Source organism: Fusarium subglutinans (assembly GCF_013396075.1).
Source record: "Fusarium subglutinans strain NRRL 66333 chromosome Unknown NRRL66333_c0000368, whole genome shotgun sequence".
Classification (NCBI taxonomy): Eukaryota; Fungi; Ascomycota; class Sordariomycetes; order Hypocreales; family Nectriaceae; genus Fusarium; species Fusarium subglutinans.
In genome coordinates this window covers 292-24,423 of record NW_023502431.1, presented here as the reverse complement: position 1 = coordinate 24,423, position 24,132 = coordinate 292, and the positions used below count along the sequence as shown (strand labels likewise).

Here is a 24,132-nt window from a genome sequence, read left to right as displayed (position 1 = left end):
CTCGACCAATGCATCATGACCAAACCTGGGCATCATTGTTGGCCCTGATCCTGGAAAGGCTGACTACTAAGGCAAGCAGGTCTGGTAGCCTCCATGGGTTACTCTGACATCTGGCCCTTTGCCATGAATATGTTTAGGAAAGGACTAGATTTGCAACAGCTTGAGACGGTTTTATGATGACGAAATATGATGCTGGGCTGCTACTGGACATCGTGAGCACCAGCTACCGGTTATACAGTTATTGACTTGTGATAGGATCGGACATTTCATGATCGGAGACTAGTGTCTGACAATGGCTCGTCTTGGCCAACTTCCTTTCATGCGTAATCGTTCAGCAGGTGGGAAAATACACATATAATATCTCCTTGTAACTTCGGTAAAGTGGGTTGGCAGGATGGAGATTTGCAAAGATGAAACGCGGAACCGCGACATGAAAGGGGACGTTTGTGGTGGATGTAAGCAAGCCCACACATAAAAGTATTACCTACCAAGCTTGTTCAAAGTCAGCGCCACATGAGGTCGGAAGGAGCGGCTGAAGGAACTTGGTCACAAGCTAATTGCAAGGCATCTTGGCCTAGACCCAGGCAAAGTCCAGAACCCAGGGCCATTGCCAGGGTGGCTCGGGGCTCAACTGCCAACTTCTCTTCCGTCGCCTTTCACTAACTTTCTCTGCCAAGGCTCTGCAAATATGTACGAATACTTGCCGAAGTTGGTTCATCACAGTAGAAGATGATATGAGGTACTTGCAGAAGCGAGATGCGGGTAGCAGCCAAATGCAGTAGGAGCCTAGCCACGTCCAGGCTCATGGTATCTACTGCCTGTCTTGGGGGATTTACATTATATCAAGTCCCTTATGGCAGAGAGAGAGAGAGAGGAACCGAGTTGCTTCAGACCAAAGAAAACGCTATTTCGTGGAAGACTTCAATGACCTTCGCAATTCTTCGACCCTTCTATCCATGTAGTGCCCCCCCGTCACACCCGAAACAATAGATCACAAGCCACAGGCACTCGAGTCTAGTACTTTACCAGAGAGCGGCTTAAACCCGGTTACGACGGGAACCGTGCTTCGTGCAACAGCTTTTACTCTAGATTTCTAGCCTGGGTAGGTATTTTCAAAATTCGATCCATACTTTCATCCACTTCCTGTGCCTCGATTAGAGTCGCATCCTTGTGATACACGAACGGCTTGAGTCTGAAACTGCATTTCAAACGAGGCTCACGACTTCGATTGCGCCATATAACATTCGAAACTCATTGTTCGCGTCCAATATAGAAGCTTCATTACGACCTGACATACTCAACACGACCTGTTTCGAATTTCTACTACGGCCAAGTTCCTAACTCACCCTGGATCCTTGATAGCAAACCTTGAAGACAAAAGCGAAGCAAAAATCACAAGTAATCGCAAGACAGGGGATACGAAGATTGAGGTAAGCTTGGTAGCCAAAGTACGTATTTGACCAAGCTCTGCAAGCCCTATCATGAATCTAACTGCATTGAATTAAGCTGATGCGCTAAACACTAACATCCAAATTGTTGTTTTCCTGCCACAAGTGTCTGGCGTATGTACCTTTCAGGACCCTAGGTATCAAGCCACTTGTGGGGCTTCCACCAGTCTACCCTTCCGTATGACTACACGATTGATGGCTTTCTAATTACCGCCCAACTACCGGATTCGAGCCAACATGTCTTGCCAGCCCGCCCCGTGTATCATATCAAGGCTGAGAGCCTTGTTTGGACAGGAAGCTCAGAGGCTGCAGCAGCTCGGACACTTTGCCTCGGCGCTCGTGTTATTAGCTCGTAGCTGCAGCCTGGGTAAGGTGCAGAGTCAGTCGGTACAAAGAAAGCTTATTAACAAGAGTCCTTGGGTAAGAATGTCTGCAGCATCTTATGCCTTGTTGATCTTCGGCATAGCTTTTGAGAACATCAAGCAACGGAAACAAAAGAAGGAGAAGAGAAGAGAGGAGAGGAGAGGAGAGGAGAGGAGAGAACGTTCCATTAGGCTTGGACTAATAACTTACATCTGACAACCACATACCGATGTTGTATCTGGATGTGTGTTGATGAAGTAATTCTTCTATTGCTTCTCGCACCGCAATCTACACGCCTCTTTCACCATGTGGTACACGCCCCTCCCTGGTTCCCGATGCCACTCACTCCACTTCTTATGATCTATTCATCCCTAACTTGTACCCTTTTTGGTCCCTCCATCCTGTCTTCTTGTTGGCTGCTCGAAACCCCAGAAGCATGCACGACGCACGTTCAATTCGATGGGATTGTCTGGGTTTTCTATCTCCATAGCAGCAATCATCCCAGCCCTGGACCCCCTCAGCCACTTCTTTGGTCTACCTCTGCCACTGCCCCTACAATATCGACCCCTGCTTTCTGGTTAACTACTATACCTTTTCTAGTGCTTTGTCTTGTCCCTACCATGTGTCCCGAAATCTGTCAAATCTCTTCTGATACACGCTTCTATCCTTAACTTTCAAAAGTTGCCTGCCATGTTGGCAATTGATAAGATCATCTGGGGGATAGCAGTCCTTTCTACAGGAACGATATTCGCTTTAGCCCTTGCCTTAAATGTCTAATGCCGGACTGTTCTGGCCAGATGGAGGTTTGAACCCGTGCTTCGGTGCCTGTTGAAGCTGTTGGCCGCACGGAGTAGTCTCTTGTTCTTTGATCCCTAATCATTTTGTTAGTTTGAGCATACCCTGCTCGCTCAGGGCAAGTTCCCACAATGCAGCGTTTCCACTCTGTCTTGAACAGTCTTTGACTGTTAAATTACGACCCCGATGCGTCAAGATGCGGACCGGTAGAGCGTGACTCGGCGGCCGGCGCTTGATGATGTGCGTATAAGCAAGCGGGTGGGCGTGTGCGGGCGTGTGCATGTACTTTCACTTTCCACCACTCGCTCTTCCTCTCTCCACTCATGCCGAAGCTCACTCGAGCTGGTCAGCCCTCTTTTTCTCTCTCTTTCCTTTCTCTCCTCCATCTTCTATCGAGGATCATCGACTACCTGTCCTCTTTCTATTGTTTGGGCTTCCCTCCTATTCGTTCATTAAAAACCTTGGTCCCTGAAGCCGTTGGTCTCGTGCCATAGCTCCCTGAAGTCTGCAAGCTACCCTCGTCTCATTTGCCTCAGTTGTCAGTGGTAAGCTAGCTTGAACAGGACGACCAACAACACAGAACAAGACGAAAAATATCCTTGATTGAGAGGGTACTGTTCGACACATTCCTTTTTCTAAACTTACAGGACGGCTCTTCTTGGAGACTCCAATCATCGATGTCAACAAGAACTTAGACGTGCCCGTTCAGTTGTGAATAACAAGAGTGGTTCACAGGACAATACACCACGCTGGCTGGTACCTGCGTCTTGAGCTGTTATCCTTTGATGCATCCTTACTCACTACTCCGTCGTTTACAACAACTTCGCTGAGCTTAGAGCTCCAATCTTTCCCTCAGTTTTCCCCTTCCCTGCGGAACTTTCCATATCTGGGCCTTCTGTCCTTCATCTCGGCCCAATCCATTCACATCGACTCAACGTTGGTCTCTAGCTGTCTCTTGTCAGCCTTGGATCTTCTCCACTTCTCACACAAGCTTCCTACTAACTCGCACTCGTTGACAGCTCTTTTCTGCGCGTGCCCCCCATGTGTGCTATGTGGAAGAGCCATCCATGACTGGTTCCAAATGAACTTGGCCTGCTTGTCAACTGGTTTCATCAGCCCCGCTCACCTCGACCGCCACAACTCTGGAGCTGGCCGACATCTCCAGCTCGCCGCCTGTCACCTCTGGCCATCTTATACAAAGCTTGCATATCCACAACCCAAATTGTACGCCGCTTCTTTCTGTCCCCCCCCTTCTTCCTACTTTGATATCACTTGCTTTATATTCTCGTCGTCTGTTTCTTCTCCCTTGTACACCTCCAGTCCCCAGTTGAGACTTGTATTAGAGGAACCACGAGACCGTGACAGCCCAAACAACAATATTTTTTTTATAGCAATTCCTTCCTTTCGATGTTGTGGTTTTGCTCTCTGATTTGCTTGATCGCTTGATCTGGTTGAATCGTACTGGCGGAGCTACCCAGATCTTCAAGCGTGGAGTGCCAGTCTTGTTGTATAACATCGTTGCCCGCCTCCCCTGCCCATGCCCAGTACTCAGTCAATTGTTTCTTATCTGTTAAAAAAAGTCAATCGCAGCAAGCCCCAGCCTCCCAACAATACATGCGCCTTTCATATCTACGCATTTACTCTTGCCGTACAAATGTCCCCACTGGCGTAGCCCAGCTACCATACAACGATGCTTACCGTCAAGCAGCCACCAACTTACGGCTACAAGTCCGTCCATGATCTCCCGACTCCGCCTTCAACCTCTCGACCTTCTCCCCCCTTGATATATCGAGAACCAGCAAGCAATTCTCTGCCTGTCGCCTATCGGGGACACAGTCCACCATCACAGCCCATGTCGGCTCCTCATCGTGGCCTGCCTCCGCCGGCGGCCATGACTCTTCCTCCCCAGCAACCCTCAGCGGCTGGTGCTCCTCCATCTACACATCTTCCACCTCATCCGCCTCATCCGCCTCCGCCACAGCCATCTTTGGGCCCTCCTGGTCACCAGCAGAGAGATTCATGGGGCCAACTACCTGCTCCACCTCAGCAATGGCAAGGAGCAGAGGAATCCATGAGACACTGGCTACAGGCGAGGGCGGAAGAGGACAAGAGAAAGCAGGAGGAAGAGCGGACGAGACAGGAGAGTTTGCGTCTAGAGCAGCGCAAACTTGAAATGGATATGCTTCGGACGTCGCTTCAGGCAGGTATACCTCCTCCCATGGTTCCTTTGGTGTTTGCAGGCATGGGTAGCGGAGGAGTCCCGCCACAAGCTGCCCTGGAATGGGCTCAGCAGTTCATGCCTCCTGGACAAGCTCCTCCCCGTGCCCAGATTATGCCCGCGCAGTGGCCTGTGTCGCCTGAACACCAGCGAGAACCTCAAACACTGTCGCATACCCACGCACAGCACCCGGGCATTCCATCTGCATCAACACCAGCAGCTGGATATGTGTATCCACCATCACCATCGAGGCCTCGAGGCCAGACAGTGAGTGGTGCTATAGGGCGACCCATGGGTATATCGACATTACCGAGCATCAACACCACCGTACCACATCCCGCACACGCTCCTCCTCCCATGCACTCACATCAGCATCCGCATATGCAGCAACAACAACAGCAGCAAGAACCCCAGTCGAGTCCTTCGATATACTTTCACCACTGGCAGCCACCAACATCGCAAGCTAGCGGAAGCTCAAACCGACCCGGAAGTCCTTCTGGTTCGTCCAAGACCAAGAGAAAGAGAGACTCTCTGTGAACTGACATGGCTTCTGTGACTATAGGGGAAACTCCTAGAAAGCGCAAAGCAACGGGGCATCATGCCCCTTCCCCCACCCGCAGTGAGCAGCGATATCGATCACCTCCGCCTCTTAGTCAAAGCAGTTCGTCGAGCGCAGCTTTTCGTGGATCGCGACGTGGTCATTCACGACAAAGAAGTGACATGTCACCCTTCAGAGTCGTCGGGCCGGGACGGTCTCGTAGAGAGAGTTTTGGCGGACCTTTACGCCGAATGTCACCGATACGCGCCTCCACGCCCATGCCCTCGCAAGAAAGACCGAGCAGCGAGAACAAACAGTCGGTATCAGCTATATTGTCAGAGGAGCCACCGCCTAGCACACGGTATCCAGGGCTCCGTCGCCCGAGCGAAGAGCGAGAAAACCGCTACGAGCAGCCGTCACCTGGAGATTCAAAGCCGCATCGAAGCATCGAGGAAACCTCGAAATCGCGAGAAGATTCAGGGGAAGGACAAGGCGCTTGATGGTAGTGCACCCTGGACGCGGTTTTGTCGATCGGCTCTCACGCTTATGCGCCACATCCAGTCATTTTATGTCTAAGCGTGGCTGTCATTTAATTTACGATAATCCACAATCACACACAAACATGAAAAGAGTAATTTGCCCGGCCGGATCGATCAACTATCCCTGGCTTGTTAGTAGGCATACTCGAATCAATACTCTGTACTTCCTACTTATCGAATCAAATATGCATCAGACCAGTTGAGCGGTTATCTCTCATGGTCACTACTAAAAGTTCGGACTCAGACTCATCAAAGTTGGTCCCTTGGCTTTACATCAGTCGTTTAGAAGTTTGCGCCGCAACATTGTTTTAAACATACGTCTCGTTGAGCTGCACTGGAGAGGGTAAGGATTGGCTAATAAAGGTTGGGTGCACGGTACAAAATGGAGTTTTTGACTTTTATTTTCGGTTCAATGAGTATAAGGCATCAAGGAACAGCATTGGGTATAGCGTGCTCGGGCTCGGGCTCGATGAGACGAAGGAAAGGGAGAAAATGGCAATATTGTTTGTTTTATGGACAGTTATAGAAATCCTATGGACTTAGATTGAGGAGGATGAAGTTTCGCAGCTTCAGGCAATGCATAACTGTCATTCTCAAGGAAGCCAATTTGAGCGTCATCAAACAGACTCGGAGCGAAATGAACAACAACAATTGTCGCCGACCGAGGAAGGAGAACGCTCTTGCCTTTGTTTATTTTGAATATTGAGCCACATTCTAAGAGGCTTCGGCCTATACAAAAAGAGCAGTCTCAGTCTACTAGAAGCCTCACAGCCTATTTCTCGAAGGAGTCCCAGGAACGCCCCAAAACAAAGTTGCGGTTACTGAAAGCCCATAGCACTAACAGCACATAGCTTATTCTGATGAGTTTCAAGCAATATTAGGGGCCCAGGAATCGAATCTTGTATCCTTGTAAAAACAGGGGTCTGCTCTGGTCTAGTCCACGACAAGTCTAGATGCTACTTGGGCTGGCTGCAACCCAAAGCCAGCCATGTCGTTGAGCTTGAGAGAAGTCTTGAATCGAAAGAGAGAGTGCGAGGGGAGTCGAGAATACGAAAAAGCCATAGTATATCTGACTTACCAGAAGAGGAAAGGACTTGTGGAGGAGCTCTACAAGAACAAACTGGGTCTTCTGCATGTAAGCCACTATGCTACCGTGCTTTTCAAAAGTTCACAGAAAATTTCATGCCATGCTTATTTCAGCTCTCATCATGCATGTGTGGCTTGTGTAGGAGTGTCTTGAAGGGGTAAACTCGGCCGTCTGGGCGTGATATGGAAAGCATTGGAAGCAATCAGCCAAAATAAAGCATGAGACACAGAGTAGGATCCTCTAACGAAGCTATTATCTCGCGTCATTCCCTCATTCGGCTCATCTATAGTCCATCGACTTATCGCCAGGTTGGTTACATCGAAGCTAGGGTCAAACTCAATTCTGTTTTTTCTTGTATCTTCAATAGTACCAGAAATAAGGACAGGGAATAAGCGAAAGGTGTTGGCTGCTTTGCGGTTAAGTAGCTCAATGGATCAATCCCAACAACTTTTCATATCAATAACTTAACTTAGCTGTGGTATGGACAGTGTTTCCACAATCGAGGTTGGTCGCTTGTCCTCGCGTTGGTGAGCCGCTCCCGACCTCATGGCGCCGGCTCCCCCGCACCGGAGCTCCGGGAGGGGTCGGAGACTCATGCCCAAAGAGGCAATCAGCACGGTCGAGGTGGAGGGGCACAGACTGGTCTGCCGAGAAAAGCAACCGGGGGTGAATGGATGGACAGAAGAGAATGACAGCTTCAGACATTGAGGCTGACGGAATCACAGAGTTCCGAGTAAGTACGGATACCTGGAGAAACAAACTTTGCTGGATTTTGTTGGGAGGGGCCAAATACACCCGATTACGACTTAACAGTTACTGTTATACCTTGATGTTACTGTCTTATGTACGACTGGAGCCATGTCACCGTATTCTGTCACATACAGCATGATCTGATCAAGCCACAGTTAGCTAAGGCTGAGAAGGTTACATGGATCTGACCAAACAATGCAAGGTAGAGTACTGGGAATGGCTTCAATGATACTGCATAGTTATACATTAACTTCGAGGCTGATAACCTAACATAGCGCTCGATCCTTGATCTATCTCTCGCCTCTCCCTGTTTCTATATCTTTTGCCATCTCTTTATCCTCCTCGTGCACATTAAAGTGTAATTACACGCCGTATTTTCCCAAGCCTCGTCAAAGCAACCCTGGAAGCATGACAGTAAAACAAAGTGATGCCAGGAGGGGTATATAAGATTAGGTTCCGTGGCTCCAAACGCTATCAACCATCAAAAGGAAAAAACTCCCATCCTTTTTCTGAATCCATGACGCTCTCATGAACCAATACAAAGAAGAGAATGACCTCGTTTAGGCATGTGGTCCCTCAGAGGCCGAAGCAGAGGCCGAAGCATGAAGGGGGTATCAGCAACGCAACGCAAAACAGGAAAACACCTTGAAGGGTATCGTGATACAGCTTCGCATGTACAAAGAGAAAGCAGGCCAAAAGACATAGGAGAATGCCCTCGTTGGGCTGAAGTCATGGCAGTAAGACTTGCTACGTCTTCTTCTTGCCGTGGTGTTGTTTGTATTCCGCCTTGACCACTTTCATCAAAAAGTCCTCATCTTTGACAGGGATAGGTGATGTTAATGCCTTCATGGCGTTCTCGAATTCCGCACCCAAGAGTACCTCTCGGAGGGCTTGAGCCAATGCTGCACTAGTAGCGTGCAAAACATCGTATTCCACCGTCTGAGGTGTGTTGGTCTCGGACTTTCGTGATTCGGACATAGAAGACGTGTCATTACCCAATAGGAGGAAGACATCCCAGATTCGCAGCTGGGCTGGAAAGGGTACGGAAAGGTTAAATAGTGTCAGGTACCAGCGCGTACCATAAGCAGTAGTGTCAATACACAACTCGTCCTAGAATTGTCAGTGCCTAACTTGGGATGTCGAGAGGCTTCAGTTCAGACTCACTAGTTTACTGGCCACTTCCTTGTTAAGCCAGTGCTTACTGAAGTCACCCATGGCAGCCATGAGTTCCTCAAAACCTGGACGATATAGACGAGCCAGTCCGCGTAGATGCCACATTCGCACCAGCATGACAAAGCACTTCTCTTCGTCGAAGTAGCAGAGCAGTGTTGCCGCTAGTGAAGCCATGCCCTGAACATAACCTGTCTCAGGATAGTAGATTGATATTGCGTGAAGGACCCTGAACAGTAGTCGCTGGCCACCTCGATAACGTCGTCGAAACATAATATGGCGGCTGATGGTCCTGGGCACGTCCAAGTCAATCTGTACATCGTCTGGGGAGCTTCGTCGCTGTAGCCGATGAAATTCGGCAACAATTCTCTCCTCGGAGGGTGATCCCTCATGTTCCCTCGCGCTGGTGGCCATAAAAGACCACCATGCTGCTCCCCTCCATCGATCGGGTATTCCTTTCCATGTCCTTTCAATCAGCTTCGGATTTCTCATGTCGAACTCAAACTCCATGCCCTCACCCTCGCCACCCCGGCGAACAACTTTAGCCATTTTCCTCCATTTTTCAGACCTTTCCCATTCCTTGCGCTTCATAACTTCTGTTAACTTCTCGGCTTGAATCTCGTCCACGATGTCCTGAAGGCTCGGGGCTGCATTGAGCATGTCGCCTGCTTCGTCCATCCACCGCCTGTCACGATTGTGGGGCAGCAAGTTGCTGGCTTGCCGTATTACTGATCGAGATGAGCGAAGCGATGTTGATATTGATAATTCGGATGTTTGTGTGTTGAGCGACCGTGCGGAAACCTTTCTGGTTGGAGTCCGTCGGCCACTACCACTGAGAGTGGATGTCAAGCTATAAGGGTCTCGTTTCTGTAACAAGCTACGTTTTCTTGGGGAGCCCGAGGCTGACCGCGTCTCTGTTGGTGTGCCCATTCTTGAACCAGGCGGTGGCGGTAGTGTGATGAAGCCATATCGGTCAACGTGGGCACCCTCAAGGTCATCCCAATCTTCGAGTCCTCCGCCTCTAGACCGCAGGGAAGAAGAACTTCCAGAGGCGGGCATTTGCCAGGCCGGAGAAAGGTGATTTGGAACACTAAAGAGAAGACACAAGTTAGCATAAATCATAGTCCGCAATGATTATAATAGGGACATTCAAGGAAAACCATACGGGTCAAGTTCATTCTCCTCGGACGGGACTTCGGGAGTTGGTTCAAGACGCTCGCAGTACGAGTGCCTCTTGCCAGGCTCACCGTGAGAACCATCGCCAACAGTATAGAGCGATCTCACCTTTTGAGATTCCTTCTCCACGTCGGCGACCAAGACACGAATGTCAGGGGCTGACATCAGGCCCTGAGGAGAACCATCGCCTGCCCTCTTAACAGAGTTATTCATGTCGTTGGACTCGTCGCTGGGTCGAGGAAGGGTCTGTGACTTTTGGGTCGTTGGCGTTGTAGGAGTAGGAGTGATGGAACGAGGGGCAGTAGTTGAGGGAGTGGGAGTTGGGGTGGCGTGGCCCGAGTCGCTCTCGTCATTATTTGCGGTCGCGAGCGTGTCAGCGTTGGTAGAAGAGGCCGAGTCAATTGACATGGTGTGCTGTTTGATAGCGCCGTCAATGGCGGCGGCGTCTTGAGCTCCTAACATGATGCTGCCGCGATTGGAAAAAGAAACGGTGTTCATGAAGGCATCGTCGAGGAGGCTTTCGCAAGGGATAGACACGTCGAGGGGAACAAAGGGGAGATCGTTATTAGATGAAATGGATGTGGTGCCCGCCAATGCAACAGTGCTAGTGCTATTATTCGAGGTTGTGGAGGCAGAACGGGACCTGTTCCAAAAACGGGAAGAGCCCTGTTCCTTATTCGACGGAAGCGACCCAGACTCAGCCAAATCAATCGCCGTATCGGCATCAGTGGCTGGAGCGTTGACGGTAGCGCCAAGGGCTGTGGTAATAGTGGATTGTGCACTGACAGTTGGGGTACTAGACGCGCTGGAATTGGCGGTGCTAGCGGTGCCCCGCCACAAGGGTTGAATTGGAGTGTTGAACATTTGCGAAAATGTACCGAACCGAGAGGACCCCGATCTTGATAGGCCCTTGGAGATTGTGGGGGGAGATGAAGAACAAGAAGTACGAGGAGACGATGGGATTGAGGAACAGGGAGATTTGTGAGAGCGAGAACTTGATAGAGGAGGGTATGTTGGGGAGGAGGGAACTTTGCCTGCAAGGTACTCAGAGTAAGGAATAGAGAAAGGAACAGTGGAAGCAGTCGTCCTACTTGGTCGAGTAGGTGTTGCAGGTGCAGGTGATGGTAACGGTGTATCGGAGTGGGACACCTGAGATGGAGGAGGCGGCGTGGTGCATCGAGCGTTGTACACGACACAAAAGGGATCGGTGGGTATTGATGTTAGCGGCTCAAAGATGCTATTCTCGTCCACAAATGGATCTTCGTCTCGCTGTGTTGTCATACTGGGCTGCGGCATGACGGATGATACCAGTGATGATACGTTTGATTCCACTGCAGGAATCTTGTTCTTGCATTCGGGTCCCGAGTGGCCATCTTCGTCCTCTTCTTCGTGAATTGTTGAGGTAGACTTGTTTCTAGCAACCCCAGAATCACGCTTCCACTCTTCCACTGATACTGGAGAAGTCCTGAGAGCTGGTGGTGATGATGATGACGATGATGACGAGCCTCGGAGGGCCGGGTGCTCCTCAGCAGGCGGTGCGACAATACCAGGAGGTACGATCACAATAGGACGGTGGCGGGAGCTGTGAGATGATGCCGAAGAAGACGAAGGACGACGTGAGAGCCGAGTAGGGTCTCGTGAGACAATGAGAATCGGAGGTTCTGCTGGTACCGTCTTCTCGTATCGCAAAGCCACTATGCTGGGATCAAGTCGTAAACTGGTTCGGCGTTCAGGCTGCTTCTGCCGCCCACTCCCAAATTTGGATGGCAACATGGCGCTATTTTGTGAACTGAACAAAGGAGCCAACGACGAGAATGATGCGAGTTTTAAAGACCTCGAACCAACTACCAGTGTGACTGGTTGGTGTCAACAGTGTGGTCTGCTCGTGTAAATAAAAGCTTGGTTGTAGGTGAGACCCCACCGGGTTGGTTGGATGAGTAGCAAATGCAAGGGAGCAAAGCTAATACCGTGGATCGAGCACACCCAAGACCAGACCCAATAGCTCAGGTGAGGAGTCTAAGAGCAAGCTGAAGAAAGGGAGAGGGCCGTGAGCTGGTGTTATAGACAGCCGCGGCAAAGTCGAGAATCCAGAGGGAACCCAAGGGAGAGTCTTATGAAGGGAGACTCGAAAATAAGCGCCAAAATGCGGACTGGACTGAACTGGAACTTAAATCTATCGAAAGTAGGTCGATCAGAATCGACTCGAGTCGCCCAGGTCTTAGACTTGAATGAGACAATGTAATCTCGCAGATGTCAAGTTGAAGGTTGCGGGTATGCAAAGAAATGGTCAAGGATCGTTCTGTAGCGAAAACTCGAAAGGTTGGCACAACATTGATCCAGACTGAAATGTCCCGTGTTTTGAATTTTGTTCAAATATTGGTCGTGAGACAAGGTCGTCAAGTCGTGTGCAGGTGGAAACAACGGTCGATGTAGAGTGAGGTGCAGTGCCTTTGATGGAAGGCACAGATCACGGTCTCACAAGAATATTCGATCAAGCAAGTAATGGGGGAAGCCAAGCGAGGCGAATCGGTCTCAAGATGAATATGGAAGTGCGTTCCTTATACACCATATCAATTCTACTACTGGTGACTAGTCTTGCTAGACCGACTCATCGACAATGCAACTACAACCAAGAAAAAATAAACAAAACCTGACTTTTTCTCTCTTCTCGTCTTTCTTTGGTCCATTTACTGACAGCCACATCATCCACTGACTCCACCGTTTTCCGTTGGCTACGGCAAGAACCCGCCCACTACATGCGGTAAGTAAGTTGAGTTATGGGATATCGAGCATAGAGCTAAGGCAAGGCAAACGAAGCGAGTCGAGACGGTGAAAACTCAATGGCTCGATGTGGTTGACGTGTGGGTTGGGCGAATCCACACCGCACTTACACCCGGCTAACCACGTACAGGTCGAAATGTCGGAGGTTGACCATCAGGTAATCACAGATAATAAATGAACGTGACGGGCCGGAATACAACACATCGACGCATGGTTAGTCATGGGCTTTTAGGAAGAAAAAGACACTCGGAAGAGCTCAGGTGAGGCATTGATGAATGGCCGGCGAATTGCATGCATCCCATGTAACCCTTTGAACGGCCATACCACACTCCTCGCTCTTCAGGCACAAAGAAAGGTTGGCAGCCTCCAGGACGAAGACCCAACAGAAAATATTATACATACAATCCGGTTTTAAGCATGGTGACAACCTCTACAGCCGAATGTACCTCGCTATGAACCAGGTTATAGAGTTTGGGGGCTGATGCAAGCAAGACCCCAAACGGCGACGGTGACGGCGATGAGTCTTTTAATTATCATCACGATCTATATGCTGGATGCTGTGGGCTGTATCTCCAAAGCGTTTACATTCCGGAAGCAAGGTATCACCGAGAGATGCCCCCAGTCAAAGGCAAAGACAAGCACAGCACAGGTCGCACATGTCTTCCTCAGCTGTTCAGAGAGGCACTTCTTCTGCCAAGTGCCAACCAGCATCTCTTCCAACCATGCTGCAAAAGGTTTCGGGTCGAGCTTATTTGGCCTCTGTGAGCTATCACAATGATCCAATCGATACCCAAATGTCAGAGTCATCCATTCCGACCAGGATTAGCGATAGGGCCGCCTAGAAGATGTAGGGTCTGCAAGGTACCCGCGACCAGACACCAAACGATGGCCATTCATCGGTCAACACAGCACTCAGCACCACATTGCATTGAGCGAGGATAAGACAACACGGGGCGGGATAACCTGGTCTCACAGCAGCCTCACACTCTCCAATTACGCGTTTCTTTTCCGCTCAAATCCATTGATTCAACGACAGTCAATTACTCTGGAACACATCTAATAGCGCCTCAGCCATCAGTCACTTAGCCGAGGCCGAGACCCCTTAATAACAACGGCAGCCTCAAAACAAAGACAGAACTTTGATAACATGTCCCAGTGTGATTGAGTGAGAGCGCATGACTACAGTATGCAAGTAAACCACGCAATCGCCTATTTTAGATCAGCTACACAACTTTGCAGCCCTCCCGTACCCTTAGTACAGTATAACGCTGCCGCCACTAATTTCGGTACACGAGAGTGTATATCAAACTCAGTTTTTCCTCTATTCACATCATCACTAGTTCGTCTCCATGAGTTTGACATGCTTATTATCCGGGAAACTGATGAGCAAATAAGCACTCGTTCATCTTGAGTCTTGACACCTACATACTCCTCTGATTTCAAATTCCATAACCAAACCCTCTTGTTGAAGTAATTATGAGTTTACGACTACTGAGTTAGTGGTTCCCTAGCTCTGGGTCAAACTCTGATGATGATCTCCCGATAGGCTGTGCTGATTTGAGACTTTTTCATGCGAGCTCTTACACTTTATCACATTCTTGACCAAGGCCCACCACGGAACCTATTTCTCCCTTACATAAAGCACCGCGAATTACGAAATGCTTCTTTTCGTTTCCCCAGCAAGAATGAGAAAATCATCTTGGCGAAGACGAAAAAGCAAAATTGGAAACTGTCTCAGTCTTCACATGATCATTGCGAATCTTCGCAGAGCTATCTGTGTGATATCCATCTGCCCTGGGAAGATCTACCCGCTCCCGAACCTTGGGAGATTTTTATACTGGGATACATGCAGGGATCGGACTTTGTCCTGCTTTGGTATTGAGCCGGCTAAGGCAACACCTCGAACAGACGAGATCCTCCTCGTTTGGCTTATAGGGAGCCTGCATAATAATGAAAACAAAAAGGAAGAAATATCGCAGATGGCACCGGGAAGGCTGCAAGTACCCTTCCGTCCCGGCCGGGCCACGGTGGCATAGTGAGTCCACGTTCTGCCCAGAGAATGGCCTGGATGGCCTCTCTGAACGCTGCAACTGTAGATGTCACCGCCCAAGACCCATGCCCTAGTCTGTCGATGCCAACTCATCGGGCAACCCCTTGCTGCTGCATTTTCTCCACGTTGATCCGTCTACCGCGTGGTTGGTTATGGCTTCTTTTCTTTTCCCTTCTCCTGATGATGAGGCGGGAGACGGGAGCGAATAGCGGTAAAGGGCATTTCTATCTTCTCTTTCCTACGTCGTTTCTGTAAATCCTCGAGACTGGCAAGTTGCCGGAAAACCCACACAAACAAACAACAAACGCTTGTTGAGGACTGGTCTGAGACAGGTAGGGCACAAACAACGCACAATGACGGATAGGGAAACGAGAAAAGAAGTGCCCTCTAGCTTACTCCGTACTGTACATCCAAACTGCCAACGGTTGAGTGCATGCAGCAAAAGACAACGCCGCGTTGTTCTGAGGTGGATACGTAACCCTTGCTAGGCTGGAACATGGCGCATTTGGTCCACAAAGCTTGAAGTTTGCTCTGCAACCACAAGTCTGATGAGTCAAACAGTCACTGTTCGATCAGGTGGCTGGTAAACGGGAGAGCTGAGAGGGCTGGCACATGTCTCTCATGGACGGATCATGGTAGCAAAAAGCAACAAAGTATTGGCAAAACATCAGGTTTCAGATTCTCCTTACACGACTCCATATGTCATATGCTAAACTATACAGCCTCGCTTGTGTTAGAATTACAAATGAAGACATATTCCATTTTGCCTCTTCTGTTGTAGAAAGTGTGTAGGGTTGGCCGTTTGCTAAATGCTCCACCGTCTGGTGATGGTCTTTCAACGCGTTAAGAACGTTGCAGTGGGTGCGTGTCCGTCACCGTGGGATTTCTCCCGTCACTCAGGGCTTTTTGCCCCCTTACAGGTTGCATAGGAGGCGTTCCGTAGTCTCTGCCTTCACTGGCTTAATTCGCCAAATCTGGCCCGTGGGATGCTCCTTGACGTCCACGTTCTATCACCGAATCCCAGTATCAACGGCGAGAGACCTCGTTGCTTGACGCAAAAGAGTCTCAGAAGCAGCCCTCCCCCATCATTTGACCTTCCAGGTCGAGTCTCGCTGTCTGCCGGTTTGGTCATGCATCCTTGACGGCCTTGGTGTCACTTCCTCAAACTTCTTCATTCTCCCAATCTGCTTCGCCGAACATGGGGCCCTTTCTAGTTCCGCCGCTCACCTCTAACTTCTCAAGAAACTCCGGTGGCACTGTGGGGATATACTTGCGCTCTCGCTCACGGTTAACTCCGCCAAGTCCAGCGCCGTAAGTTACTAGCATGTCAGTTACCGACGGCAGCACGAAAGGCAACATCAGGGCGGGATCCAGCAGCAGGTGCTCTGGCATGCCATCATCCTCGTCCCAATCATCCTCTGGAGGACTGGCAGTACCTCCAGGAGTGGCGAGATTGTTCCCGTTTGACCGGCCCTTTACCGGTGTCACTGGCGAGCTGTCCTGGCCTGACTTTTGTGGTGAAGGTACACCACTCCGCCGTCTCTCCCGCTTGAGCGTCGCCTCTTTCTGTAAATTGATCAAATATTTCATAGCACTCTTTGGCAATCCCTTCTCGCCTACTTCTGGCCTGTAGTGGTTGGCTGAGTGGATAAGTTGCTGGGGACTCAGTCTCTTGAGCTGTTGTAGTGTGATGACCAAAGCCTCCATATCATCTCCATTAAGCGATGAAAAGCATTGTAGCCATTGGAGCAGCTGGATTACGGGTGCCAGATGTTTTCGAGCAGCGTCCATTGTTGACTCCCCTGAAGAGCGCATTTCACCTCCTTCAAAGTGCTCTGCCTGTCTGTTATTCGTCCGAGCCCAATCTTCTAGGATTGAGATATTCATTCGAATCTGCATGGCCTTTGTTCTGGCCAAGTACTTTCGATTTGACATAATGCGGTTGAAGAGCTCTGCTCCAATCCAGTAAATAAGCTGGGAAATGATTTGCGCAGTGATCACGGAGTGGATATCGTAAAGGTCGAGTACAAATAGAGTAGAGGAGAGAAGTGAGGTGACGTTTCGGGGGGCTGGTTTTGCTCGCTGCTTCGGTGATGGTGGTCTGAATCGCTTTTCCAGTGGCTCCTCTTTGACTTCTTTCTTTCGCTTGAAGAGCTTCCACTCATTTTGGAAAGTGATATCCTCGAATCCGGGAATAGTCTCGTGTTCCAGCATGGCTACGTCCAAGACCTTGTCCAGACGTCGCTCAGCATCTCGCACAATGAGAATAAAGATCTCATTTATCAATTCAGCCAGCTGCGCCTGGAATTCGCCCGTTGACTCGAAAAGTCCAGGGTCTTTCTTCAGGTAGTGAAGCAGTAGGGTGGCGTTCGATATCCAAAAGGCTAGAATAGTCATATCCCACTGACACCTCTCAACAACGTCATTGATGTAATCCATAGCTGACACCAAGAGTCGCTCCAGAAGTTCGGGGCTTGAGTGGTAATGCGCGTATCGTGCGCTAAGGAATATCATGTTGGCTGGCACGGGTTTCTGCGTCGGTGATCTTTGCGGCGTCATATTGGTAATAACGATATCAAGAATGCGTTCAAGTTCGTGTTCTTGAAAAACAAACATTTGATCGTGTAAGCAGCGATTCCAGTCAAATTCTTGCTGCTCATCCTCAAACTCATCGACAGGCTGTACTATCAGTCAGCCCAACAGCGCTTCACGATTTAGATTTGTACCCTACCTCGGGTTGGTCATCCATACCCACGTTTCCCAGGTCAACCTCAAGATCACGAGCACTCTCCATCATCAGCCTTCTTCGCATCTCATTCTCGGCCATCTCTTCTTCGAATCTATCCTGAGAGAACCCAGGTCGGTAAAAGTCATCCGTTCCGGCGCTTCCAATATTGTAGCCATTGTCGTGGAGATAGAACGACATCTCGCTATCCGGTGGAACAAAGTCGAATGCTGTTCGTCCTGACGAGGTCTTTTGGTCGGAGGAGGCATTGTTATCGAGGAGTAGTTTAGCAATCCCCTTGTGTCGATTTGTCATGGCCCACATTAGAGCTGTCCATTGATTGCGGTCTTGTTTGTTTACGTCGGCACCTGCATCGATCAATGCTTGGACAACAGGTTCGTGGCCCTAACTGGAGGTTAGTGACTTATGTGCAACATATGAGGGCTCACCCACAAAGCAACTAGCATAGATAAGGGGCGGTGTTCCATCCTCGTCTTCAGCGTCCAAATCAAGATAGTCTTTTGCCTTCCCATTGAGAAGCTTTCGAATTCTGTCGACATCGCCGTTACTTGCAGCCATATTGAGGGCCTTTTGTAATTTTTCCTTCTTCTCCGCCTCGGATAGACTTTCACTATTCACAACCTCATCTTCGTTCTCGAAAGCAGGAGCTGCTTGGTGCGCTGCCTGGGCGGCCAGCATTTCCATTAATCGCGTGTCGCTGTCTTTGGGTCCTTTTGTAATGTCATCCTCGTATTCGAGGTCGTTTAGCGACAGGTTGCCGAAGTTAAGAGGCTTTGCTATGGCTGGTGTCGTGAGGAACTGGGACTGGCCTGTTCAAATGTGTCAGTGACGTGGTGGGTAATACAAGAAGCGCAAATGCAAATGCGCAGTGTCGATGCGACGAACCTTGCCAACCATCGTACATCTCGGTCTCGGTGATGAGGTGCTCGTTGGGCATATGCCTTCTGTCATCGAGAGATCTGGGTAGATCTGCTGGCAGAGTGCGAGGCTTCTCCTCAGGCTGTCCTTCGGGGTTGATAGAGTCCCCTAGATCCATGATGGAGGGAGGGGCAGAGACAGATTCAGATTCGTCGCGTGGTTCATGGAATCTTGCAAGAGATAGTTTGACGGTAAATAAATATAATCTTGTTAGTTCTCGCGTTATCGGATCGAGATATCGTTGGAGTTGAGGTTGGTTGCTTGTGTTGATATCATCTGCGTTGTCGTGGAGGGCAACCTACCCACTTTGTCCCTGGTGAAGCCGTGGAGAAACCGTCATTCCGCTTACCTAGGTACCTAGGTTTTGGAGCTCCGCTAAGATACCACCCAACGTTAATTATCACCTCTACAAGGACACAAACAACACATGTCGTCACCGAGGTACAGCCACAGCATTACTGGGTATAGTTTTGTACCCAATCCGGTACATCATAAGGTCTTTGCTTCGAATAAAACCGATGTGATCCATAGACATGGCAGCTAATGTTTGTGATGCGTGAAATACGACGCGAATTGTTTGAGATTGATGATGTATCCACCTGATAGTAAGATGTTTAATACATGTCAATCTTATAGCTTATGCTACCTTAATTAATTTCATTTGTATTCATCACGAACATATCCAAAGTTCATCCATTAAGTACCCTAGACTGCTCGCTTGCCAAATGCCCGCAATCGCTTCACTCCACCGTCAGGAATCATGATAAGCTTTACGTGGGTTACCAGTGCCTTCTTCTCTTTCTCTTCGCTCTCAAACTCATGCTCCTGATCGGGTCCCGTCTTGCTGGGGGGTACAAAGACTCTCCAGGCTGTGGCATCTGCGACGGGATCGCCATGGCCTGTCCACTCACAACCTTCAATTGAGACCTTTTGAGGATAGTTGCCTCTAAAGTGCGCAGTATCAACAACCCAATTCTCGATGTATCCAGGGGCACCGAGCTTAATGATGGCGAAATCTGTATGGTCTTTTCCTCGTGATCGCTTTGTCTCCCAACCGTCGCCCATATCCTTTCCTCGGCCAGGGATGATGAGGTTGTCTTTAGTTCCAAAGTGTTCGTCGCTGCACGACACAGCAATACCGCCATTTTGAGCTGCAGCAAGATCGAAGATGGCATCCTTGTCTTCAGGGAAGACAGGGACGGCGTGCCCATAGAGACGAAATCGTGCGATACCGCCATCGGGGTACATGTTGAGCCTCACATGGGTGTATGCCTTTTGGCTAGGAGTCTTTAGCTTCCAGGCAAATCGCTGAGAAGCACCACACTCCTGGATCCCGAGGATGGTCTCCCATTCTCCTCGACCCCCTCCCCATGAAACAACCTTGTCGTCATCTTGGCTGAAGACACCCTCGACGGAGATAGCTGGAGCATGATTTCCGTTGAAGAAGGCTGTATCGATCTCGACGCCTTCAATCGTACCAGAGGCGACGCCCAACTTGATTATGGCGTAGTCGAAGGGCTCCTGATTGTGTCGTCGAGTCTCCCAACCATCATACCAAGCACCTGTGAAGACCATCTTGCCTGGTTGGGCAATCGGAGCTCTGGGGTTCAACAGGTTGGACGCCTCGCAGAACCATTGGTCAGAGTAGCCAAGGACTTGGCCGCCGAGACCACTGGAGATAAGATCTGTAATTGTTCAGCATTGTTACTACGGGACAGTGTAAATGAGCAGATATAAGTTCATACCAATACATGTTGAACGGAAAGTCTTGTGAATGTCGTCTGGACGAACCGTTGCGACCTCGACGTTGTCGAGCTTGTATTCGATTTCGTCAGCAATGGAAGTCATGATGTGTGTGTTTGTTTATACAATGTATAATGAGAGTCTGCGGATCTAGTGTTTCCTAGAACTTGGGGGTTGAACAATTTTGTAGAACGGTCTTATCGCCTTATTTTCTTCGGCTGAGCATCATGATCTGTTCTATTAGTCGGAGAAGGGGAGCTCGGCCACTTCCGAACTGCCCACTGATATGGCGTTGATGTTGGATCATGGCGAATGCTTCCGGGGTTTTGGCCTGGTCTCTTATTTTTTATTGGACGTTTCGGTACTACAAATAATCTGACGATCCTCTTACGTACGATTCTTCTCCAATTCCAGCCTTTATTGTGATGCAGCTGCAGATAAGTCTGGAGTTTCGGGTGGCCGCCGGCCGTCTGGCCAATGGCCGTCCCGTCACCGGCTTCGGGGGAGTGGAGGATCATATCGTTTAGCCGTCTGGCCGTTTTTTCAGGGACCTTCAGAGCGACAGTGGGCCAACCAGAGCATCGTTTGTGGCGGGTCAATTTAACAATAGTTGAAGAGCTAATCTGGTAGCTTAAGCTGTTTGCTCGATCATATCGAGTAATAGATAAGTTTGTCAGGTTTATACATAGATCATATGTCAATACTTCTGTTCCTTTTCATTTCCTTCTTCCTTAGATACCCTAGACATTGACGCGATTACTACGCTACATGATGTATGCGCCGCTCTACCCCGCGCTATTGCAAAAAGATGACTTGTGATTGGCCAGAGCTCAGTCATCTCATTGACGTCAACGGTGATTGCAAATAGAAGCGAAACGAAAACACGAATCTGTCATTGTAAACTTCTTACTTACATACGTGACCTATCTGCATTTGCGAATACCCTCCAAGTTCATGCGCAGTTGGTGAGCCTGGGGCGTGAATAAGTGGCCGCAGAGTTCGACTCGGCACCTCTTTACCTGTCATTTCGTCTGCAGGTCGCATACATAAAGCTTGAGTCTCAAGCTCAGAAGGCAACTCTTCTTGTTAGTTCGCTCACAATGGCGAGTGCTACAGGTGTCCCGGAGCGGTTCCCTCCAATCGAGGATTTGTCAGCCAGAGAAACAGAGCCTCTCCTCGGTCGACCTGGCGATGCCGCGCAAGAAGATGGTGTCCCCCTGATCAAGAATCTTGTTCTCGGTAAGCATCAAATTTGTACACAACCGACTTATAGCTGACTGTACGTTATATCAGGTACTGGGATAGTAGCTCAGCTAGGCGTGGTATTACTCACTATTCTGATCTGGGCAAGCGTCCTCTCTAAGCCTTTGATCCTCTTCTCAGCTCACCCACTCCTTCAATCTCTCGCGGTTCTCACTCTGGCTCAGTCTGTTCTGAGTCTGCAACCGACTCATACGGCAGAGCAGAAGCGTGTCGGCCAGCGCGTCCATGCCAGTCTCAACCTCGTGGCATTTTTTATTCTTGTTGCTGGCGTAACCATCATCGAGTACAACAAAATTGCAAACAACGGTCCTCACTTTCACTCTGTCCATGGCTATCTCGGTGTCGTCACTTCTATCGTTTTTCTTCTCCAGTACGGTGTTGGTTTCACCATGTGGGCTACCCCAGCCCTGTATGGCGGCGTGGACAATGCCAAGGCTGTCTGGAAGTATCATCGCTGGAGTGGATATATCATCTTTGTTCTGCTCTTGGCTACCGTCGTTAGTGCTGTCGAGACAGACTACAACCACAATGTGCTCAAGATCAAGTTGTGGGCCGTGGTCTTGCTGGCTATTGTCACTTTGGTGGGTGTTGTGCCTCGGATTCAGAAGCAGAAGCTCGGCTTTCCAGGTCCTGGCTCGACTTGACCGTCCTTGGTCTATATCGCTTGACCGCTGCTGGAAACCAATTTCCTTGGAATCTGTAGGTACTCCTATGTGCGATGGGTTCGCGAAAAGCCTTAGAATACAGCGTCTGGTGTATGTTCTCAGTGTTTGGAACTGTCCTGAAAGCTTTTGTACTGCACCTCTGGGACAATTGTGAGGAATTTGCTGGGAGTAGTCGTACCTCTCGTTGCTATCAACGAACGAGATTTCATCATGTTTAATGCCGTTCTTTTCCCCCGGTTCTTTTATTATCTAGGCATCGGCGCTTTAACTATCACAATACACTCAATTTACCTGTTTCGCGATACGATATGGGAAATATGTCTGCGACGAAACTAGCAACTACCTGCTCTCGACTTCTGAGTTGCATCGACCTTAAAAGCTACAGTGTTGCACATTGACCCTTCAAAGACTTGTAGTCATAGATTCGCCCTTTCTTCAGGGCAAATGTACAAAATGTGTATAACCTCAGTCTTTCATATTAACTATTGCTCGAGTAATATCATCTGCCATGTCTTACTACCAGGGCCTGAAACCGAACACATCCAGTGACCAGTCATAATCTATCATAAAACACTCTGACGGAACATTTTCAAGACAGCTTGAAGTTTCAACTTGGGGATGATATAAATTTATGATCTTCTCTATCCCACTCCAGGAACAAGGTGTTCTCTTTCGTTGGGGCAGATAGAGGTTTAGCTAAGTTTTTTTATCAGATACAAGAATGAGTGAAATCTCAAGATTGAAGACGAAATATTATCTAAAATCAGTTCAGGAGTCTTGTTGTTTTCTTCCGCTCCTCAGGTCCAGCAGTGATATGTCCCGTTCAAACTCACTATGCCTTCTGACGGAATTTGCTGGCAAGAGATAAATGATACTGTTTTCTATCAATGTAAGTGTTTCTGGCGCAGCAGCATAGGACAGAGAACAAACCTGTCTATACTATGTAATTCTGTTATGCCCCTTAGTGATTTATTTTACGAGTAGTCATCGCTATCATTATGACTGGGAGGTTGCGCAGTAACAGACGAGGCAATACAAGGCTCAGGTAAATCCATTTCTTGCAGCTAGGAAGATATTAGAGAGTCCCAATACGTACATACAATCGCTAGCTACCTAGGAGACTTCTTATATAAGAAAGAAGTAGTTTCCAGAATGTATATGGTTCTCAGCAGACTCTTAGGCCCCATCTGACCCTTATTCTATCTGTACGCTCTACTTAAAATTGGACTAAGCCTTTCATGCTTACGATTCGGACTTATGACTGCGGTATAGTCATTCATCAAAGTGCCCAATAGTAGAGACACCAACAGAAAACATACTACAGTGCGTTTTACTAGTATACCGGATCTGGACGCTAAATTTGGCGCTCATATATCGGCGGGCACGTTCATTATATGCCAGGTATGGTGCTGTAAATAGTATGCAAAATGATATGATAGACAGCCAATTTCACTGCTCAAGTGCCGAGCTCTCCTAAACGATTAACTTACCTAGGTAGATTGCTAGATTTCCTTAAGAACGCAACTATGACGGTGAATAATCGACAAGCTTTCTTAGCCCTGGTACTATTACCTTCACCTATACGCAATTGCAGGTGCATATTTATTTTATTGTCCTTCATGGGATTGCTTCCTTACTATTTGCGATAAATACTAACTCCGCCGAAGCCGAAGCCTAACCGTTAAGTACAAGGCTCAGCAATGCCATGCGAACCAGCTACTCACTACTACCTTAGATTGATGTACTGATAACCGGTCAACTTTATAGAGAGATCATGCTACTAAGATAGAAGTGAGGCACGTTGAAGGCTGAGAATTCACAACCCATGGGCCAGACATCGAATGAGGGAACAAAGTCTCATCCATGCACGAATAGCAGGTTT

The 24,132-nt window shown here is 48.9% G+C and overlaps 6 protein-coding genes across 6 annotated transcripts; 3 read left to right on the top strand and 3 right to left on the bottom strand.

The window, feature by feature from the left end:
- Positions 1 to 4,296: 4,296 nt before the first annotated feature.
- On the top strand, positions 4,297 to 5,361 carry FSUBG_13639 (uncharacterized protein; the record flags this gene model as incomplete). Its single annotated transcript, XM_036678551.1, has 1 exon — positions 4,297 to 5,361. One exon carries the CDS (start codon positions 4,297 to 4,299, stop codon positions 5,359 to 5,361), a length of 1,065 nt encoding a protein of 354 aa, XP_036530901.1.
- A 61-nt stretch (positions 5,362 to 5,422) lies between these two features.
- Positions 5,423 to 5,938, top strand: FSUBG_13638 (uncharacterized protein; the record flags this gene model as incomplete). The annotated part of the gene is made up of 1 exon (XM_036678550.1): positions 5,423 to 5,938. The coding sequence occupies one exon, from the start codon at positions 5,423 to 5,425 to the stop codon at positions 5,936 to 5,938; it is 516 nt and encodes a 171-aa protein (XP_036530900.1).
- Positions 5,939 to 8,485: 2,547 nt separating this feature from the next.
- FSUBG_13637 (uncharacterized protein) lies at positions 8,486 to 11,857 on the bottom strand (the record flags this gene model as incomplete). Its single annotated transcript, XM_036678549.1, has 3 exons — positions 8,486 to 8,848; positions 8,903 to 9,998; positions 10,074 to 11,857. 3 exons carry the CDS (start codon positions 11,855 to 11,857, stop codon positions 8,486 to 8,488), a joined length of 3,243 nt encoding a protein of 1,080 aa, XP_036530899.1.
- Positions 11,858 to 16,076: 4,219 nt separating this feature from the next.
- Positions 16,077 to 18,697, bottom strand: FSUBG_13636 (DIL and ankyrin domain protein; the record flags this gene model as incomplete). The annotated part of the gene is made up of 4 exons (XM_036678548.1): positions 16,077 to 17,594; positions 17,647 to 18,045; positions 18,094 to 18,470; positions 18,547 to 18,697. The coding sequence occupies 4 exons, from the start codon at positions 18,695 to 18,697 to the stop codon at positions 16,077 to 16,079; spliced, it is 2,445 nt and encodes an 814-aa protein (XP_036530898.1).
- Positions 18,698 to 19,284: 587 nt separating this feature from the next.
- On the bottom strand, positions 19,285 to 20,427 carry FSUBG_13635 (allantoicase; the record flags this gene model as incomplete). Its single annotated transcript, XM_036678547.1, has 2 exons — positions 19,285 to 20,264; positions 20,325 to 20,427. The coding sequence occupies 2 exons, from the start codon at positions 20,425 to 20,427 to the stop codon at positions 19,285 to 19,287; spliced, it is 1,083 nt and encodes a 360-aa protein (XP_036530897.1).
- A 995-nt stretch (positions 20,428 to 21,422) lies between these two features.
- On the top strand, positions 21,423 to 22,229 carry FSUBG_13634 (cytochrome B-561; the record flags this gene model as incomplete). The annotated part of the gene is made up of 2 exons (XM_036678546.1): positions 21,423 to 21,561; positions 21,616 to 22,229. The coding sequence occupies 2 exons, from the start codon at positions 21,423 to 21,425 to the stop codon at positions 22,227 to 22,229; spliced, it is 753 nt and encodes a 250-aa protein (XP_036530896.1).
- Between the last annotated feature and the right edge of the window lie 1,903 nt (positions 22,230 to 24,132).